Genomic DNA, 20,941 nt, shown 5'->3' on the forward strand with positions numbered 1-20,941 from the left:
TTAATTTTTACCCTTCCCCCTATCCCTTTACAGCCTTGCTTCTGATCAGACTCTTACACGTCAGGGCCCTAATCCACCTTTTCCTGAAAACTATCACACTTTGCCAAAGAATACCAGGCAGCCTTCAGGGAGCTCACCACCACCACCAAACCGCAATTTGCCGAGTGACTACAAGTATGCACAAGACCGTGTTAGCCACTTGAAGATGTCCCAGGAGGAAAGGAAAGCAAATAAGGATGGAACTGTTTGGCAGCTCTATGAGTGGCAGCAGAGACAGCAATTTAAGCATGGCAGCCCCACTGCCCCGCTGTATGTAGGCTCTTCGGACTTTATGGATCGGGGTAAGTCAAAAAGTTCGTTGGATGTTCCACGATCAATATCCGTTCCACCCTCTCCATCTGATATTCCTCCACCTGGGCCACCGAAAAGCTTTCCCCCGAGGAGACCACACACTCCTGCAGAAAGGCTTACAGTTAAACCATCTGATGAGAGACAGACTGCAGACAGCCCTTTCACTGGATCACCCAGGAAGATACAAAGTCATGCTGTAAAGGTTTGTATGCAGTATAACAATAATTTGAGACTACTTTACATGTAGCATCATATATTATTTCATTTAGTAATTTACATTGCATCCTGCTTTGTGTATGAAAGATCATGCAAGTTGTAAGAGTTAATACAATGAGCAGTTTTCTCCTAAAATTCATATCTTTGGGATCATTTCGGATTTATTAATTTGCCTTTCCAAACAAAAAATATTTGTGGCACATCACATGGATTTGGAATATTTTTGTTCAAAAGCTGGAGGTTTACATGTGTGTATATAAAACGTAGAAATTGTAGAATTTTAATTTATAGAGTACATAGGCAAGAATATAAAAGACAGCACGATGAACTCTTCCTTGATTGTATATTTATGGCCATGGTCTTAAGTGTTTGCCATATCTACTTTCTCTTAACCTTTTGCTAGTATAGTTAGTCTTGGAGCTGATTGAGTTTTTAGTTATGGCTAAAAGCATCGTACTTTTTCATGTACTTGATAGTTTATGCCCTTTGTGGAGTTGATAGCACTGGGCTAACCAAAGTCAAATTGTGTTGGTCTGAAACTTTAACCTTCTGCAGAATTGCAGAGCAGTTGATTGTAGTCACTGTTTTAAACTCTTATCCGGAGGTTTTTTAACACAGTACTCCACGTGGCTCTCCTTGCCTGAGGAAATTAGGGAAATTCAGGATTGAATCAATGTAGAACTTGCCTTGGTAGCTTTTACACCGGAATAAGTGGAAATGAAAGCCTCTGTATTCAGCCAATTCTTTAACTTCATCCATGGGCTCAGATGGGGAAAGTATTTGCAGAGTCTTGCACATGCACATACAGCATGGCTGTTCAGGACCATGAACTGAGGTTGCATGCCAGCTTCATGCACAGCTGAGATTTTTCCTAGTATATGCTGTGTAACTGTCAGATGTCTTTCAGCATCTCTAGATTTATAATATTCTGTCAGAGAATGAAGTAGTCTGGTGATGTGCAGCACTGAAAATTATTACTATTTTTTTAACTCCTGATTATGTTACACCAGGCATTGGTTTCTCCATGTGTAAGTTGAAGCAGCATTACATCCCTTATGAAGGAATGTGCAGAAGTCTCTTCCCTTCCTGTGTAATGTAGCTGCGTAAATTTTACTCATGGAATAAAACTTTTTTATGTCATATTGGTTTTACCAATATATGAAAACAAAATTTTCGTTGTCTGTAAAACTTTTTCATAGACGTTTCTGGAGAAAAACATTCATGTTCATGTAAGTCCACAGCATCATTTTATATTTAAATGCATGTGTCTACAGAAAGCTGTGATACTTCTCCCTCCCTGGAATGCTTTACTTAATTCTATTCAGTTACACTTAAAAAAAAAAAAGCGGGGGGGGGGAAGAAAGCCAAAGAGTTTGGCATTGAGGAAAAGATGGAAGAATGGATGTGAAGTAGGTTTTTATATTATAAGCAGAAAGAGGCATATCAAATATGATTATTTAATAAAACCTGGTATTAATGGGACCCATTACCACAAGGTGTCACTCACGTCAGGAGCTTAGCGGTGGAGAACTGTTCCATGGCTAAAGGAGGGCATTCACAGTTGTTACTGTCTGGAGTACAAGCCTGCTATTTAAGGGCATCAGCCAAGTAGCCTTTCTCTGGGAGACATTACGTGTGTGTGTGTGTGTTTGTGTGCGAGACAGACATTTTATGAATATATTTTTTTTAATTTGCTGAAAAGCACTATGCACAAGCTTCTGAAGTATCTCGCGCTGCCAGAATCCACTGCTCTGTCCAGCATCACAGGTTCTAAGCTGGTTGCATTTGTTCTTTTATAAGTTCTTAATCCTCAAGGATCTGGCTGGCCCATGAATGTTCCCTGATCTAAGCATGGCTTGAATTCAAATAGAAAATTTCTGGCAGAGGTGCATATCTTCTGAATTTCCCCTCAAGTATAGCATACCTCTCACCTGAGACAATCCTTACAATTCTGCCTGTGGCTTCTTACAGAGCTCAGCTCACATTGATCGACGCTCCATGCCAGCTATGGGCTACATGACCCATACTGTGAGCGCGCCCAGTTTGCATGGCAAGTCGGTAAGTTGAAAGAGCAATTTCTTTTCCTTTTTTGTCATCATAATATCGTAAATTTTTAAAATTCTGCTTATTCCATAGCAGTTATTTTTATTAGTTTAAACATAAATAACCTGAATCTGAAACTTGATCTTAGCCAACCTATAGGAATAATAAAGCCTGTAGGAATTTTGCTGTTACTTGCAATGTGAATGGGAGTGAGCTGTCTGTTATTACAGGATTCAACTTTTATTATGTTTATTTGACCAAATGTGGAGTTAATGAAATAATTGCTTAATCATGTCAAGTAACTGCTTTCTGGGCACTGAGGTGAAAAATGTAATTACAGTTACTCTCCCTGAAGACTGCTAATTTCCTCTTTACAATGTGTCTAAATACCTGCAGCCTGAAGAGCTAACATTGCTTCTCATTCGATTAAGGAGACATCAGGCTAAGTTGGCTAGTATACGAAATTATACAATCGCACAATTGCTGCAGCACTTGCCAACTAATTCCACCTATCAGGTCAGCTGCTGCTTGGCTCTTCTGTGCTGTATGACATTTTGTGACTCTGCAAATGCTTCGTCAGTGGCATGCTCAAGTCTGTGCTTTCTTGCCCATTCTTCGGAGTTCTACAATTCCCAGGTTGTTTGCAGTTTTTCTTTGCTGCTGTACTCGCTCTAAGAGATAAGTATTTTAAGCTATAGGGTGCCAGTGCATACGCTACAAAGTGTTACATGTCCTTCCTCTTTATATTATTTCTGAAAATGCTGCATCTTCAGAAATGTGGGTTAAAAGATTATGCTCACTCTGAGGCAAAACCATTTCTTTGTGCTGCTTTCATGATGGGATTGGCTCCTTGTTCTACATGCTGTGTCACCTGCAAGTTGAAATGCATCAGCCAGTTTGTACATTCATACGAGCTTGTAACTGTGTCAGTTCTGCAGGTGAACATTAGCTCATAAAAGTTTGTGGGCATCTTGAGTCATAAACAAAACAGTGCTCTTGATTGCACTGATGTTTGAAACATTAATGTGAGATGAAACAAATGTACTTGTTGAGCTCTTTGGCCTGTATTAGAGCTGCAAAAATAGGGATAAAACATTTGTAATTGGTGGAGGCTTTGTATTGGCCTAAACTTAAAGGCTTTTTATTTTTAAATTTGGAAAAGTTTACTTTCTGTACTTAACCTCACCTACAGAACAATTTCACTAAGGTGGGCTATAATAACAGGGATTTCTCCTTAAAAATGGGCATACTTTCTAGTCAAGTCCTCAGCCAGATTTACAGGGATATTGGACATAATTGTAAGTGAACACCTCTGAAGAAATGCAAATGTGATGTATTGATTTTATGGCAAAAAAACGTTTTCTTCTTTAAATACACATTCTGATTGGTTCAAAACTTGAATAAGGTATAGTTGTATATTTCTTTTATTCTGAAGTTTAATGAACGGAGGATATAAAATTATAACAATTTCAGCAAAAAATGTAGGAATTTTGGCTAATTAAAAATCAATTTGCAACAGTTAAGTTTTACTTTGTTACGTATTGCAAATACCTCTTATATCAAAAAAATAAAAAAGAAGAAATAACTCTGTTATGACTTGTGTGCACGCTTTTCATTAAGTGACTCTAATGAAGATGTTGCTAGATGAATGTAACCATAACATTAAGCTGACAGCAGCTAGGAGTTAGCCACTGAGAAATAGGGACCAAGTTGAATGCTATCACTTAACAAGTGAAGTGGATTCTCCAATCGCATAAGTGAGATCTTATTCAGTATTTTATTAATTAAGCTTATTTCTTATATTCCTTAAATAAAGAAATGCATATCTTAACATGCATATGAAATCTGCTCAGAAGTATTCTAATGATTCAATACATAGAGGCTTCTATTTATATCTGACATTCAGTTAGGTAAAGTCTTCTCCCGAAGGGACATGTTGTGTTGGAGGACAACCCCGTAAGTTTTTTGAAGACGGGATAGTCAGCAAAAAAAGGTCTTGAAAAAATAACTTTTGAAAATCTATTGTTTAAGGTAGTTATGTGCCTCATTAGATCTGGAGGATTCAAATCCATATCTTCAGAGGGTGGGCATGAGGTAGTAATGTACTCAGGAAATATTTTGCCCATCTTTCAGCTGTAAATAGCAATATGCTGGTGGAGCAAATGTGCTTTTCATGTACTTTCTACTCTGTTATTTTGGTTCCGCTTTCATCATTTTCGTATACATAGCCAATCCAAGTATTCTGAATTATTTTTCAAACCTTCAAATATAATGTTTTTTTTTTTCCCATGTAATTACCTCAAGGCTGATGACACTTACATCCAGCTGAAAAAGGATTTGGAGTATTTGGATCTGAAGGTAAGACTTTATAAGAGTCTACTTCCATCATCTTTAACCCAGCAATCTTTTATGTATCGTTTTTGTTCCTTCAGGTTTTCAAATCACTTTGGGTCCAGAGACAGAAACTCTGAGTCTTTTGCCATCACTTTTGTGCTTAAAATGTTGAGTGAGTTCATATTAGTGGCTTCAGAACTAATGTGCAAACTCAGAAAATACAGGTGCTTCAGTTTGTAGGTAGAACTTGCATTATTGGTACTCCAGATGAATGGTATTTTGTTGGTTTAGAGAAACCAGATTAAAAAATAGATTCAAAATGCTTTTTTGCTATAGCATTAGAACCAATATGAAGTCAACTCCTCTAAGTTGAAATAAGATGTTCTTTCAATTCAGCTTTTCCCTTTAAATCTACTTGGGCTTTTTCCTTGTTTTTAAAATACCCTGTATTTATAATCTCTTACTTTTTTTTGGTGAAAATGTGGTGATTAATTGGCACCTTTCATTTATTTTCATGTTATTATGGCTAAGAGATATAAAATCTATCTATTTACCCATGCATAAATATGTTTGTGTAATACTATGTAATATTTCCTAATAATAAGAAAATACAGTACTGAGCATCAAAACATCCATCTAAACTAAATTCCTTCCGTATCTGGTACACCTGATAGTTGGCAATTCAAAAGCAAATCTAGATTTACTAATACCAGGTTTTGAAGGAAAAAAAAAACAACAAACAAACTGCATAATCATTTTGCTTAGTGAAGCAGTCTACCGCTTTCCATGCTGTTTAGCATGTCTCACCATATATAAATCATATGGTGTTTCTGCAAATCAAGGTGGAGTGAAACGGGACACCTTATTATCCTTACTGTTTGTATGCCTGTGGTTCTCCCTGATGCCAAGGGAGCATTGTGTATGTGCCACTAGTAAGCTACCTGGACCACTATTCCGTGAATTTCAATTTCATTTGATGTTTGAGTGGCTGAATATACAACCAAATATATCAGTGGAAAATATGAGCAATATGTTAGACGTTTTATGAATCACATACTATATGTGGTATACGTAGTGAAAATGATCGCATATATAAGCTGTTGTAATCACAAATATACAGATTTAAAATCAGTTGGACATGTTTCCCTTCAGGCCTTGTTCATGGTTGTTCATGGCTGTGCCAAATTAACTGTATCCCAGGTGCAGCCTGCGTAGCACCTACCAAAAGTAGCCAGAAAGAAAAATGTATGGGGGCAACCTGCTCTTTCTGTGAAAATATAATGTTAGTTTGAACTCCCTTATGAAAAATCTTGACAGCCAAAGTGTCAAGTGTGGTTCTGTAAGAGTGATCTGGTTTTTCAAGGTGGTCATGTCTTTCTCAGTTAAATATCCTCAAGCTTGGAAGAATAACCCTCTTTCAGTTGTGGTCCAAAAATGTAAAATTCAGGTCAGGGTGTTGAGAGATTAAAGAGACCTTGTGAAAATTGAGTAGGTATCTTTGTTTTGCTTGAATTTGTGTTTTGCTGCTTAATATAAATTATTGAAGAGAGACTTTGTTTAGCAGCATGAGGAAAATAGAGTGCTCGATGAAATAAAGAAAATTACATATTGATTTGGTAACGGTGGAATATGGCAAATTCACAGTTAATATACATGGTATCTTGCATTTAAGACACTGAAGGCTTAGATATAATGCCTTTTATTTCAGGTCTGTCTTTTGAGTTCAGTGGGCTTTGAGTTAGCTCCACTCTGATTAAACAATTTCAAATAGGATTAAAGACTTTAGAACTGAAGCTAAACATTTTTTTACTTCATCCATTATCTCTGAAGATACTTCTTCCTAGAGGTTTTGAAATATAACTCTTCAACATGGAATAGTGATTAAGCATTTAATTAACTGCACAATTCATGCCACAGTATTAAAACAGATTGCGGTAACTGGTTACATGGCATTTAGTAATTTGTCATAACTCAGATGTTTTGTCTTCAGAAAAACGTTGTTCTTATCCTTACTTTATTAGTCTATTTTTGAGTATTATTTAAAAGCTTTAAAGTATTATCTAAGAAATATTTTGATGTTGATACCACAGTGGTATTTTTCAGTATTATAGTGCGTTGTCGTGATAGTTGTATAAATGAAGTAGATGTACTTTACAGATATTAATCAATTTCAGTATTTTTCTCCTGCAAGCAAGATACTTCTGACATTTAAAAAAGGAAAAAGAATAAACCAATGACTATTCCTTTTCACTCATTAAACAGAGGTATATAGGGCATGAAAGAAATGTGTCTCTATGCTATAGCATAACTATGCCTTTTCTGTAAATGGATTTCCACAGTTTTGTGTTACAGCTTTTTTTATCCCAAAAATGGAGGTGAAAAAGTGTGATCCTGTATTAGAAAAGCAGTAAGGAATAGTAAGGGGTAGAAAAATACATTTTCCTACAAGCTTCTAGGTGAAACAGAAACGGGGAAGGAAATTTCCCTTTTCACAACTATGAAACCAAATGCAAGCAGCCTACAGGAGGGATGGGGACGGGTGGTCTCACTTCAGAATAGTTTCCAAACATTCCCAAGGGGCTTATGCTACTCATGAATAAGGCCTGCTGGAGTAGAGCAAAGTTTGTGCTGCTAGGTATAAATCATGCAACCAATTTAAGCAAATCTGGGGCTCTCTCAGTGGTTTAGCAGTGGTCCTGCTTCGTTCTTCTGCAGTTATTCTCTAATATCTGAAGCTGTTCTGTTTCTGCTGCAGTTGAAAGAGGTTGCTAGTGCAAGGTTGTGCCACACAGGTAATATTTATTATGGGAGTAGTGGTAAGTGTGATTGGAGTGACTTGGGTCACTAAGGTCTTGACTGGGCTGCTCAAGTTAGCAGCACAGAGCTCATGGTGCAAGTGTTACGGTATATTACCCAACAGAAAACGTCTTGCTGTGATTCCTGGCACTTCTTAAACTGCAGCTGGACAACTCTGAATAAATCCTGGGTTGTGTTGTGTGTTTATATGTGTGCTTTGTGAAAGGAAAGAAGTATTAGGGTTCAAGACAACCTATCCAAAATATAACAAGATAGATAGATAGCCAGTTACAGCTTCTGTAATGGGAGATTATATAGATTCTAAACCTCGAGGATGTGTGTGAAAGAAAGCATGAGATTGCTGCTGCTCATGGAGTTTTGTGTGCTAAGGTTTTGTTTTTTCGATCTATAACAAGCTATTACTAAACTTTTGTTCGAAACAGATAGAAAATAACGGACCTCTGATCAACATGATTTACAAAGTGCTGAAGAACTCAGCACAGGGGTTACTTTCCAGTATACATGTAAGACTGCTTGCATCTGAAATGCGCTCATCCCATTGCTTTTTCACTTAGCAGTCGATGTTTACATATTCTGGCTTTTACAGGTGTCTTGGAGTAAACAGTAGAGCTTTCTGTAAGATTTTCTTCCTTTCTTTTTTTTTTTTTCTTTTTGGTTCCTCCTCACCTCCGCACTTTGGAGTCTGTATGCAAAGTTATGGCTGACCTCAGTGTTTGGTTTCATTTTATCATGTTTTGAAAATGATTGTGTCAAGTAGTGACTCCTATGTGTAGTTTTGAAAATGTGAAAGCATGCTGAATCTTCATTATGTCCTCATGTTCACTGCTTGAAAATTAACAAAATCTTTACAGTTGTGATTATGTAATTTTAAATATCCCCCAAATCTGTAGACTGTGTCTTTTTGTTAATTTCATTGCTTTGAAAAAGGCTTTTGCATCCTGTTAATTTGCAGGTAATTAAATATGCAAAATTAATATTTGGACATGCTAAAGTTCTGTTTATATGCAATTATTTCTTACTATTATACATAGGAGTTAGTATTTAAATAATTTCATTAATGTCTTTAAAAGACAGGGGTTTTTCTTAGATAAAGCATAACACTGTTGAAGATGAAAATATTTGAAAATGGAAATGTTTCTTTTGAGAGGTAGTAAATGCTTTTGATTTTGGTGGTGGGGAAGTAGCAAATGTGTAACTTTCCCCACGTGAAATCCCATGATAAGTATGTGAATGGAGACCAGAGTTGGAGGAGAGGAGACGTTGAACATAAATGAGCATAATCTTCTGTCTTAAATGTAGTCTTTTTGCAAATATTATCTGTAGCTGTCAAACTTCGTGCACCATATTAAAGGAGAAACTGAGGTTGTATCAAAGATTTATTTACATTTGCAGTGAAATTCAATTACTTTAAAGAAAGGTAGTGTGATCCTGTAGGACCTGGGTAGGTTGATAAGTAAACCGTGTCGTTTGAAATCTGTACTAGAGTCAGCAAATACCAAACTGCCCCTTCTCTCCCACTAAAAAAAACGTAAAACAAAACAAAACCACCACAAACAACAACAACAAAAAACCTTTTGATTTTATATTATTGAATACAATAATTAGGTGAACAGTTATTCAAAAATTCTTTTCTGTATGAAAGAATACAATATATATGAGAGCTATACTGAATGCCAGCTATTTCTTTCGTAAGATAGTATTTGCTTTAATGAAATATAAAAGTGTTCTAATTGAGTAACATTTAGTCTTTTGATTTTAACGCTTACAAAACCTATGTGATTTGTGAGCTATATTATATGACAATTCTCTTAGCCTTATTTATTTGCCAAAAGGGTCGAATAGAAACAGCGGAAGTAATAAACTTTTCTACGGGGATAGACATACCTTCCTTTTAAGATTGCTGGAAGTATAATATAGTATAGTTTCTGTACTGATGTAAAAACTGCGTTATGTGAGAAGATGATCATCTCACCAGAAATGGCATATGGAAGCAGTGATTTATGGAATGAGAGATTTGGTATATTATAAACATGTCAAAATAGATTAATTACATTTAAATTCCACCCTAGCACTCTTTTAGCAGTCTATCTTTAATAAAATTCACCTTGTACTATGAAGAGACTGTCCTTTGTAGAATAAAATAGTTGCCGGAAAGGTATATTTTTAGTCATTAGTTAATGCTGTTATTCTTGCAATCACACATTTAAAGGAACTATTGAGGTCCTTCGGGTTCAAGAAAGGTATTAAAGGTGAACAGTTAAAACTGTTAGGTTTTTCAGGAACAGGACCGTTGTAACCATAGACAGATGGGATTATGCTATTTTGTACAGAATTTTAAGCTACGCCAAGAGTAATTAAATAGCGTAAAATAACTAATAATCCTTTCTGATTACCTCCCTGAAAAAATAGTGGCATTTTTGAAAAGACTTGTATCCAAAATGTTGTCTATATTTGTTGATAAACTTGAATATTTAACAAAACTTTTTTTTTCATTGCTGAAGCATAGTTAAGTTTTAGTTTGAAACAAATTTCTCAGATCTTTAAAAACTCTTCCTCTTAGGTGACAGGGCGTGACACATTAAAAGAACGAAGTACAAAACCTGTCAAGATTGCAGAAAGTGATATTGATGTAAGTATCAAATACCACTTTGGAACCTCTTGCATTGTTTTGGCTATTTGTACTGTTAATTGTTCGCATTTATTATGCTTGTTGGGGTAAGTTATTGTTAGTGGACACTATTCTTCTTCTTTTTAGAAATTTAATATTATAACATTAATTTAATATTATATGTAATATTTAAATGATTTTATTTTCAGGTCAAGCTGAGCATTTTCTGTGAGCAGGACAGAATTCTGCAGGACTTGGAGGACAAAATTAGAGCTCTTAAGGAAAATAAAGTGAGTAGATTAAAAAGATTTTTATAAAATAAATACTTATAAACTACAGAATTGCAAACAAAAAAATCAAATTACTGGATGCTGTTTGCATTGCAGTTTTTTTTTTGAATGTATGTATAAACATAAGGAAAAATACAATGTTATATAATGTTAGGATTGAATTATGTACTTTCAGAAAATGAGTTTTTGAAAGTGAATGTTTTAAAACTACATATATTTACTTTTCTGGCATTTTTCAAAAATTGGGGCGCATACACATTTCTGTATACTTCTGCTTAATGCCTCAATATGCATGTGGTGGGAGGCAGAATCATGTTTCATTTGCACTACTTCCCACCTGCGCAAACATTGTTTGCATAAACAGCAGTGTGCTTCTGTGTGCTAGCAAGATCCATATTGAACACTCTCTGTAACTTGTGTGGTCTTTATTTAAAGAAAAAAAAAAAAAAAAAAGAAAAAAAACGAGATACTGATCTGTACTGATTTGAGACTTATGCTTGTTTATTGATAGTATGGTGAGCCTTCTTCTGAGGTTTATGACTGAAATGCTGGAATATTTTCTGTGACAAGTTTAGTTGGAACCCTCCTCCTTTCCTCCATGCCCATTCGGTCACAATTTGAGTTGTGAACAGTAACAAAAGGGTTTCCTTGACTTCCCTTGCATGTGTGCACCTTTATCTGCTTCCCTGCCTATGAGCTATAGCAGTGAATGAGAAGCTATATATAAATAAACAGTTAATGCTGTACTGTGGCTATCACAATTCTGTAGTACTTGAGGGGATTTTCTGAAACTGTGAATTACAGTTTTGCACAGACCGTAAATAGAAAAAATCTCACTGCTTTGTTTTTTTTTTTGTACAGGTTTGGCTATTGAAGCAGATATAGTGGAAAATATCAGAGAATTTTGGTTATAGTGATTAATTAAAGCTCTTGCAGGTTTTCATTTACATCCTAGTCTCCACAATAAGAGGTCAATGCTAACCTAGTGGCTTAGAGGAAATACTGGGGGCACGAAAAACAGCTTTTATATTCACACAGGTAATTTAGTGAAGTTTGCTGTAAACGCTGTAAGCTTACTGCTGCCTGCTTCTCTGTTAGGATCAGCTGGAATCAGTTTTGGAGGTTTTACACAGGCAAATGGAACAGTACAAAGACCAACCACAGCATGCAGAAAAAATTTCCTACCAGCAGAGACTTTTGCAAGAGGATCTCATACATATTCGGGCTGAAATATCCAAAGTTTCGACGGTATGTGGTTTTGGTTGTTTCAAGGAAACAGTAATTAAAATGCCAGTTAAACTGTATTTTTCTCTTTGGATGGGGAAATTAAGTCCTATTGTGAACTGATTTTGTTAAGGTACAGGACACTAAATCAGAACAAACAATTTAAACAAACTACTTCTCCAGCTTTCCTCTTCAATGCACCCTTCTCGTTCTGCCCTCCCCACCCCCATAAAGTGCTTGAAGTTTTTTTTATAGTTCTATCATTCATGTATGGGGCTTAAACCGCAAATCTTTCAGGTAGCCCTTTTCGCAGTGGAAATACAAGCATGATTCCATAGTATTTTTCCAGGGGAAAAGGGCTTGGGAATGTCTGTTTATATTTCAGTCAAAATTTACTGTTAATATTATGACTTAATCGAAAAATTTTAAAACAAAAATATTTGTAAGAATTGGCTGTGAAAGAGAACATTTTAAGCCTGGGTGTTTTGCACTCACTGTATTATTCTTACCTCTTAATGAATATGGGATCATCTCTTCGTAAGATTGTTTCTAGAACGCCTTTTCTGTAGTAAGATCTGAACGTTAAGATGCCAGTAGTATTTAAAAGTATATGTACAGTGTTTTGTGCCTGTAGAAAAATTAATAACTTTCACAGACAGCCTTTAAAATCTGACTGGGGGCATAAGTAGCCCCCATAATCATGAGAATGGTTGCACTGGTCCAGTCCTAGGTTCCTTCTGGTCCAGGGTTTAGCAGTGGGTATAAGCACATGTTTAGGGAAGAGTAAGGATGGGAGGTGTGTGTGGTATTTCCTGTGATGATCAGTCCAGCTTCTAACTATTTGCTGATCAGAGAATTCCTCAGACTGTTATTTTTTATCTATTCAGTAATCCTCAATATATCTTATATCAGAGTATCTGTCCAAGACTCCTATTAAATTCTGTGAACCTTTTGCATCCAAAACATCATTTGGCAAAGTATTGCATAGAACAGTTCCCGACTGTGTGGACAGCCACTTTATTTGTTTAGAGCCTGACTCACACTTGTTTGATGTGGTAGACCAATATTCTTGTATGAGAAAGGATGGGGAACAGCCAGTCAATTTCTCTGTGCAACTCCGGGTTTTGTAAACCTCCATTATTTCTTCCCCTCAACTCCCGAGTTATGTCTTTGCCAAACTTCAGAGAAAAACAAACAAACAAGCCAAAAAAAAAAAACAAACCTACTCCATCACTCCTTACATAGAAACTGCTCCAGACTTTAGATTTTTTGCACGTCTTGGTCAGAAGGCAGGCTGTGGTGCCAGGGGTGTTGGAAGTAGTCTAAGTAACGTAAGGATGATTAGGATAGCTTTATTTTCCAGGTGTCTGCTTGTTTATTTGCTTATAATGACATTGCAGTACAGTCAGTAGAGCTTTTAAAGAATATCCTACTTTGTGTTTCATAATATGAATTCTGGTTTAGGTGACTGTTTGAATTCTAATTACAAATTTATTTTAAATAGAGGGGGAAGGTTCAAGGAAATAGAACTGAAGTAGACTTTCTTCCTTCATAGCATGGTAGAGTCAGTTCAAGTGTTAAACACCAGTTTTATGCTTAAGAAATAGCTTTGTGTCAGAAAGCTGGCCAGAATTTCTTAACTAGGTATTGCTGACTTGGTCTTGCAAAGCTGTAAAGCATTTTGAAGCCTACCTTCAAATAAGAGTGAAAATGTAGGCCACAAAACATACTTTTTTTTTCTTCCTTTTTGTAAAGGAACAGCACTGTCTTAAAAACATCTAATTGCTCAGTTAGAGAACGGATAGAGTGATATCCAGGTTTATCATAACATTGCATTAGAATATTTCATTTGTTATTAGGAAATGGAAAATGCCTGGAATGAGTATCTGAAACTAGAAAAAGATGTGAGCCATCTGAAAAAAGCCTTACAGGAACAGATGAATAGTTCTTTGGTATCTCAGGTGAGTCTGTTTCCCGACACTGGCTTACTTGTGAGAAAATTTTATCTGAACGTGAAAGGTATCATCTTGTAAGAGAGAACCTCTGCAATTTTTGCACTGTATTCATCTGTCACATCTTAGTTTGCAAAGTTCAGAAATTGTAACAGCATAGTTGCACAGTAACTAGCTGTCTTCCAGCCTAATAGTTTCTCATGAGTTGTCTCTGCAAATTTGTCATTATTTTATTATGTTTTTATTACATGCTGACACCTTGACATTGATAACGTATTTAATTTATAAGACTGTGCAGGACTTCTTAGTCTTCCATTTATTTGATCTGACGTTGGCTTCTTTATCCATTTTTAAGAACATCAGCCTCTAGCTTGTTATTGTAGTTACTTGTTCTTTGTCATGTTCTTCTATTTATGGGAGACTTACCTCTGTGGCTTGTTTTGTGAAGTGGAATAAATGTTTAACAGCCATCAGTAATTGAAAGGCATCTTGGTTTTAAATCAGTTATTCTGTTTTGAATCTTACAAAGAAGCTTTGTTTGAAGCTAAGCTATTCTGCTTGCTGAACTGGATGTGGTGTATGAGGTTATTTCTACATACCTGCTAACGACTGATGATTTTTTTTCATAGAACAAGGAATACAGTCCAGATTGCTTTTCCTGTGTCAAAGCAGAATAGTTTTATTTTAAACGACAAAACACAAGGAACAAGCTCAATGTATATAATTTGCTTAACTCTTAGCCTACTTTTCCAAATATCCTGGAACAAAACAGCTCACTAGTTGAGTTTTTAAATGTATATATTTGCAACAAACATCTGATCAGATGTGAGTTAGTCTATTTGTTTTTGCCATTAATGTATAAACTTGTATCAGAACAAAAGAGTTGTAAAACCTTTTTAGATTTCATCAATCTTAAAATTCCATTTTCAGCCACTTTCATTTTCGGGTGTGTTTGTGTTTAGTTTCTGGAGCCAGAGTGTTACTCATTTGAGATCAGCTGTAGAATACATCCCTCCAAAAAATCCCAGGAGTAGAATAAGATCATCCCTGTATGAAGTTATTTTGATAAACAAAGGGAAATTACAGGTTTACATGGAATATACTTTAAAAAAGTACTTTAACAAACAGTTTTCAGTTTTGCATTGAACATGCTTAAAATACTGGCTGTATGGCATGTGACTTAGCAGTACACAAGATGGCTTGCACTGAAAAAAATGTGAACTTAGTTTAGCATCTCATATCATGTACATACATGCATACATATGCATGCACACAGACCTACACATGGGATGTGTTTTATGTGTGTATACCTAAATATGTACATGCACGTTTAAATATATGCATAGATAAGTTTGTCTTTGGCTAAGACTTTTAAAAATGTTTCTGAATATCCATTTTGGAGATATTAAGGGGAGCTGATTTTTCCAGAAAGTACTGAATATTCTTAAAATCACAGTCTTTCAAAGAAGTCTGATTTTTAAGTGCCCATAATCATTAGGGTCTTTAGGTGTCTGCCCAAGAGTGCATAGGCTCAAGACTATTTATCTAGCATTTTACAGTAGCATTAAATACATGTTGTATTTAAAAACAACAACAACAAAAAGCAAACAAAAACACACACACACAAAAACAACAAACCAAGCCAAATCAAAACAAACAAACGAAAAAAAACACAACACTGCACACACAAAAAAGCCTGCAGTCTTCATGAAATATTACTGAAAAATCAATAAAATTGCAGGCTCAAGCTGCCATAGGAAATGGATAATATTGTTTTTATATGTCATTAATTAAGAGGTTAAAAACTAAATAGTTCGACCAGCTTGGTTGAAGTAAATCTTGCTTTCAAGATTGTAGCTTCATTGTCTTTTGCTTAAGGGTTGGGATCTGGTCATGCTGAAATTAACTTTGAAGTTATATTTTGTCAGTGATGACTTCTCAGTTGTTAAGTGTTTCTGCTCTGGTTTTATAAATCATGCTAAATTATGTTTCTGTGTGAAGGAAGTTAGAGAAATTAATTTATCTCTCCAAGCTAACTTTTCATGCTTGCCCATAAAGTATATTTATACCCTCTGGTAAACAGCAGTCCTGGTTTTCATAATTTAAAAATAAATTCATCTGTTTATCTTTTGGATCTATTCCATTTTTGGTTTAAAATATTGTCTTCACATAAAGATTTAAGTAACGGGAAGAAATAATATTAAAAGATCTCCTGTTTTTTGTATATTACTGATCAAACATTTTTCCAAGTTGTTTCAGAAAAAGAATTTTTGTATGTGTGTGTTGTTTTTTGTGACCAATCTTGAGGCTTGATTATTGTAAATCCATCATTTTGTTCCTTGTAGGATGATTAATCTCAGAAAAATGAAATTAAATTTGTAAATTTATAGTTTTCATCCTGATAATCTTTCAAGATATGTCCCATCTATCGAGTGAGTTTACTACAGGCAAATAACGTTCTCCATCATTTAAATGTTTGTGTTCTTGGCACCCTGTTTCCTGACCTGTTACTTTGCTGGACATATTTTCTGATCTAACAGAAAGTAGAAAGCAATTGATATGTTTTCCCTAGTTCTACGAGGTTTAAGAGCTTTTACTAAAGTTTTTCTCTTTCAGGTTTATAGGATTAATTAGTGGTTATTTTGCAGCTCCTGGCAAGTGATGGATTTCTAGGGTTCTTAAGGAGTTTGTAAGCAATTCCTAACTGAAGTGTTGCAGTGCCTTCAGCTTTCATTATAAAACCACAAGGAAAACAATATCATTAAGTTTATTCTTAATGCCGATTTTTGAAGGAAGAATTATCAGGCATTAATTCCTTAGAAAATAATAATGGCTTACCATAAAGTATCAAGATTACTCCCAACCTGGGGAAAATAAAAATAGAAATCCACAAACAGAGGGGAAAACAGCTATTTATGATGATTGCAATAAATGCATGGCTGAAGTGGTGGCTTCAGCAGCCAGGGCTTCTAGCCACAAGATACAGTCAGAGGCAGGACCCAGACTGTAGACAAAGCTTCCCGTTCTTGTCTGTTGGAAAGAATCAGTAGAGCAAATACGGTACAAGATGAGACTGAATCCTGGAAGAACAGAGGTATATTGTTCCAACCTGTAATACATCATGTCCAGTAGGTCTAACCACCCAAGTATAAAGTGAAATTAAATTTGTCATCCTTTCTTAGTTAATTTTATATTTCATCCATTAAAAGCCGTTACGTAGTTCACAGCAGTATTCAGGCAGACTATACTTTTTTTTTTTCTTTTTGATATAAAACATATCCCCTAAATGCATGACGTTTTGTAACACTGCCTTATCAGCCTGAAGTGTGTTAAAAAGATGTGAGAATTTAATTTGGGGTCAAATTAAAAGGTTCTGTAAGCGCACTTTATGTAGAATATTAAACTAGGTTTTTGTAGTCTGAATAATAATGTAGAGAACAATATAGTGATGTCTCATTCCCCGTCTCTTCTCTAGAAAGTCTTCCATGACTCAGAAAATGCTCTAAATCTTATGGGCCTACGTGCAAGATATGTTGGTTGGGGCTGGTTTGTTTGTTTGTTTTTTAAATTTTAAAATAAACATTTAACCCATTTCTAGACTCCTAAGTCCTCATGTAAGTTCTGGAAAATTAGTTTGGTTCTGGTATCAAAAACAGGATAAGCCCATTATAAATTAAAATGGGTTATTTTTATATATATATGTATATATATATATCTTCTCTTTTATTATAAACAATCAGGAGAAAGCACAAATACAAAAAGACTTGTGGAGGATTGAAGATGTTACAGCTGGCTTGAGTGCAAATAAAGCAAATTACAAAACCATAGTAGACTCTATCAAGAATCCAGGTAAGGAGAACATAATTAAAACATTAAAAATATACAAATGCAGGTGAATCTTTGGGTCTGTGGGAATTGTCTAGAAGTATGTTCTAATGCAGAAAATGCAGGTAATTCTGCACTGTAGCAGAAATCTCTGTAGCTTGAGCACATTATCTTGGTGTTTCTTTGGTTGAGGTCTTAAAATGTTTTTCATTTGTTTTGACATACTAAAATGTAGCAAGCCATAGAAAAGGCAACAATAATAATAATAGTGGGGTAAGCTGTGCAAGATGCAGGAAGAGCTTCTCTCACATAACAAGCTCATACCATAGCAGTATCTACACTGCATGCCGTCCAGGAGCTCCTCTCTGCACTCTTGTTTGCTGTTTTTCCCTTGGATGCTACCCAGCTGCCCTTGCCATAGTTGCCTTCCCCCTCCCTCTTCAGGCAGGTGTTTGGTGGGCAGAGCAACAACATCAGCTGTGGAAAAGAGGAAGGGAAAGTGTGTGTGGTCTGCATTTCAATTGCTTTATTATGTTTCAAAGAAAAGACCTGACACATTGGGATAGCAAGAGGCTGTTAATGCCTCCTGTAAACTCACTTCATATTTAAGGTATCTTTGCTTACCTTGTATGCACAGAGATAAAATTGTCCTGGGATGGTGAGATTTTATTTTGTTTACGGTATGGCTATTGTGCTTAGCTGTGTCTAGATCTATAGGCATCTTAAGGAATCTGTTGAGTGGGGCCATATCCAGCTGGTGAACTGCTTGCATATGACTCATGGGCTTTTCCTTCCATCTCACCCTCTCTCCATTGCCAGTGGATTTCACTGGCTGATATTAAAGTGTAGGTTTTTATTTTTAGCCTGAAGGGCATGTCTGATCCTCATCAAGAAAATGTTGCCCACCCTTCCTATAATCTACCAATCATAGATTTTTATATTCAAAAAAAAGAAAACAAACCATTTGTGTTGAAAATAACATGCAGTGTTAAGGCTGTTTTTTAAAGCCTAAGGATGTTAATTTCTATTCTTATGAACATAGCTGATAGATATAAGAAACACATATATAACAGTGTCTAACATATTTCTCCCCTAGAGAGAAAAATAGTGCCTTCATTTTCTCAGTCTACAGTGCCTTCCTTACCAGCTTCTCTCACAACCGTGGAGAGCAAACCCTCCATTCCGCAGAGCCCTCCACCCAGCCCGGTCAAACCTTCTTTGGAGGTCAGGCTGTATCCACAGCCTTATTTCCAGGCCAGAACACAGCACCAAGCACCGCAGCTGAAAAAAATTGAGCCGCCTCTTCAGTCGCCAGTTAGGCTAAAGCCAAAGGTTGTAAGTACTGCTGTTGTGAGACTCCTTCACCACTGTTTCCATTTGCTTCTGGCAGAAACACTGAAAGCTTTCATGGTTACTAAGTGCACGCAGTGTGGAGGCACAACAAGGAGACACTTAAGGTGTTTGTAATGAAACTGAGCTATAACAAATACAGGAGAATGTATGTCTCTAACTGGGAGGTTTATGCACAGGGGCCATATACTGCTTTACAGCATACCAAGGCAGAGCCTTCCTTGCTCTTCTTTGGAAATGCTTTTTGGCTGATTGGTTGTTAGCTTTCTTGGGTCTTGTTTGCTTTTAACACCTCAAGCCCTGGAGGACAGTGAAGAGCATGCTAAAGCAGTCATAAATAACTCATGTAATGTAATGAAATTTCAGACAGTTTATGCCAGACAGTTTGCAGACTATTTGCAAAATACCTGTGTTTTCCTGTTACCAGGAAGATGAAGCACCACCCAGACCTCCTCTCCCTCAGTTATACAGTCCTGAAGATCAGCCACCAGCCGTTCCACCTCTCCCAAGAGAAGCCACTGTCATCAGGCACACATCAGTGCGGGGCCTGAAACGTCAGTCAGATGAAAGAAAGAGAGACAGAGAACTAGGACAGTACGTAAATGGAGATTATAGGGTGAGCACTCACAGACTTATACACCTGCGCTTTAAGACTGTGTGAACCTATAATGCAAGATACTGTTTTGTAACAAAGAGACAGAGAATGGATCTATGCTGTATAGTAAGGGCAGAGAGAGATTCAGTAAGCCATAAACAAAACTACTGGGATTTGTTTTAAGACTATTAAGACTTGCTGTCTGTGATTTCATTTGAGCCAGTAAGTATTTTTCCACACAGGTAGAGCTGCGTTCATATGTGAGTGAACCAGAACTAGCAACGATAGGTGGTGACCTCAGCCAACCTTCCAGCGGTTTAATAAGCTCTGATAGTGGATACCAGACATTACCTACCCGTGGTAAGCCAGGATTTTACACGGCTGATTTGTAATGGTACTTTCTGTATAGGAGCTTTACTCTCCTAGGATTTTCTGGAAGTGGTCTTTATTTTAAGATCATTATTTTTAGGTTAACTGTGTAATGCTATGGAATTCTAGAAATGTTGTGTTTTTTGATGGTGCCATTATAGATAACCAGCCTTTTGCAAAGCAACTTCATATATAATGCTTTAAAAAAATAGCAAAACATGAAGTTAGCTGTTAGAATGTCTCCTGTATTCAGAATTATTCTTCCTCATAATTTCTGTATTGTATTTACAAAGTCAAGTATTTTTTAAAACACTTTAATTGCCTGTGGAAGTCAATTAAATGGAAGCGCTAAAGAATAAGAACATAATGCCATCAAACACTACACATGACTTGCCACTAGTTCCACTGCGCTACAGTTCTGTAATTGTTTAACAAATGAGGATAGAGAGGATATTTGGGAAAAAGGGTTTCATTTTTTATTTATTTTCTTCTTGTTTCTTACCCCTCTAACTGCGAATGTTGTTAAGATTTGACTTCCTTCACAGATATCTTCCTTCTATCTGTCATTTAGTTTTAAAGCATTCTCTTTTTCTTTATGAAGGTTTATCTGGATCAACTTCCAGATTGCACCAATCATCTACCATTTCATCATATGCAACGCTTCGAAGGGATAGGTCCAAGGTAAGTTTTAATTGAACATCTGAAAGCAAATGTCTGGATTGTTCAAAATATTCTTAAGCCCAGAGTATATTTTGCCTAGCAGGAGATAGGTTTCTAATAGCATGGGAGAGAACCCAACACCTTGATCTAATCAAATTTTTCTCACTTTCTTAAATGAATCAGGAAGTAGACAGACAATGTATTGCATTTGTAATAGATTTATAAAGCAAGGTTTAGAACCAAAAATCACCAGTACTAATAGAAATTTTAGAGTTTAAATATGTAAATTAATACAAAGTAATAGAGC

General features: G+C 36.0%; 1 protein-coding gene across 18 annotated transcripts in view; it reads left to right on the forward strand.

The window, feature by feature from the left end:
• PLEKHA7 (pleckstrin homology domain containing A7) overlaps positions 1 to 20,941 on the forward strand; it is a 151,608-nt gene that overhangs the window by 117,242 nt on the left and 13,425 nt on the right. For 8 of the 18 annotated variants that reach the window (XM_040558537.1, XM_040558529.1, XM_040558532.1 and 5 more), the window contains 14 exons: positions 34 to 553; positions 2,539 to 2,625; positions 3,007 to 3,126; positions 4,915 to 4,968; positions 8,184 to 8,264; positions 10,322 to 10,390; positions 10,579 to 10,659; positions 11,758 to 11,907; positions 13,743 to 13,844; positions 17,576 to 17,684; positions 18,757 to 18,995; positions 19,438 to 19,626; positions 19,848 to 19,965; positions 20,576 to 20,655. In XM_040558537.1, coding sequence (XP_040414471.1) covers positions 34 to 553; positions 2,539 to 2,625; positions 3,007 to 3,126; positions 4,915 to 4,968; positions 8,184 to 8,264; positions 10,322 to 10,390; positions 10,579 to 10,659; positions 11,758 to 11,907; positions 13,743 to 13,844; positions 17,576 to 17,684; positions 18,757 to 18,995; positions 19,438 to 19,626; positions 19,848 to 19,965; positions 20,576 to 20,655 — 1,999 coding nt within the window. The remainder of the gene's footprint in view (positions 1 to 33; positions 554 to 2,538; positions 2,626 to 3,006; positions 3,127 to 4,914; positions 4,969 to 8,183; positions 8,265 to 10,321; positions 10,391 to 10,578; positions 10,660 to 11,757; positions 11,908 to 13,742; positions 13,845 to 17,575; positions 17,685 to 18,756; positions 18,996 to 19,437; positions 19,627 to 19,847; positions 19,966 to 20,575; positions 20,656 to 20,941) is intronic. The other 10 variants (XM_040558539.1, XM_040558540.1, XM_040558547.1 and 7 more) reach the window with 3 other exon arrangements.

Source organism: Cygnus olor, chromosome 5, assembly GCF_009769625.2.
Source record: "Cygnus olor isolate bCygOlo1 chromosome 5, bCygOlo1.pri.v2, whole genome shotgun sequence".
NCBI classification, from domain to species: domain Eukaryota; kingdom Metazoa; phylum Chordata; class Aves; order Anseriformes; family Anatidae; genus Cygnus; species Cygnus olor.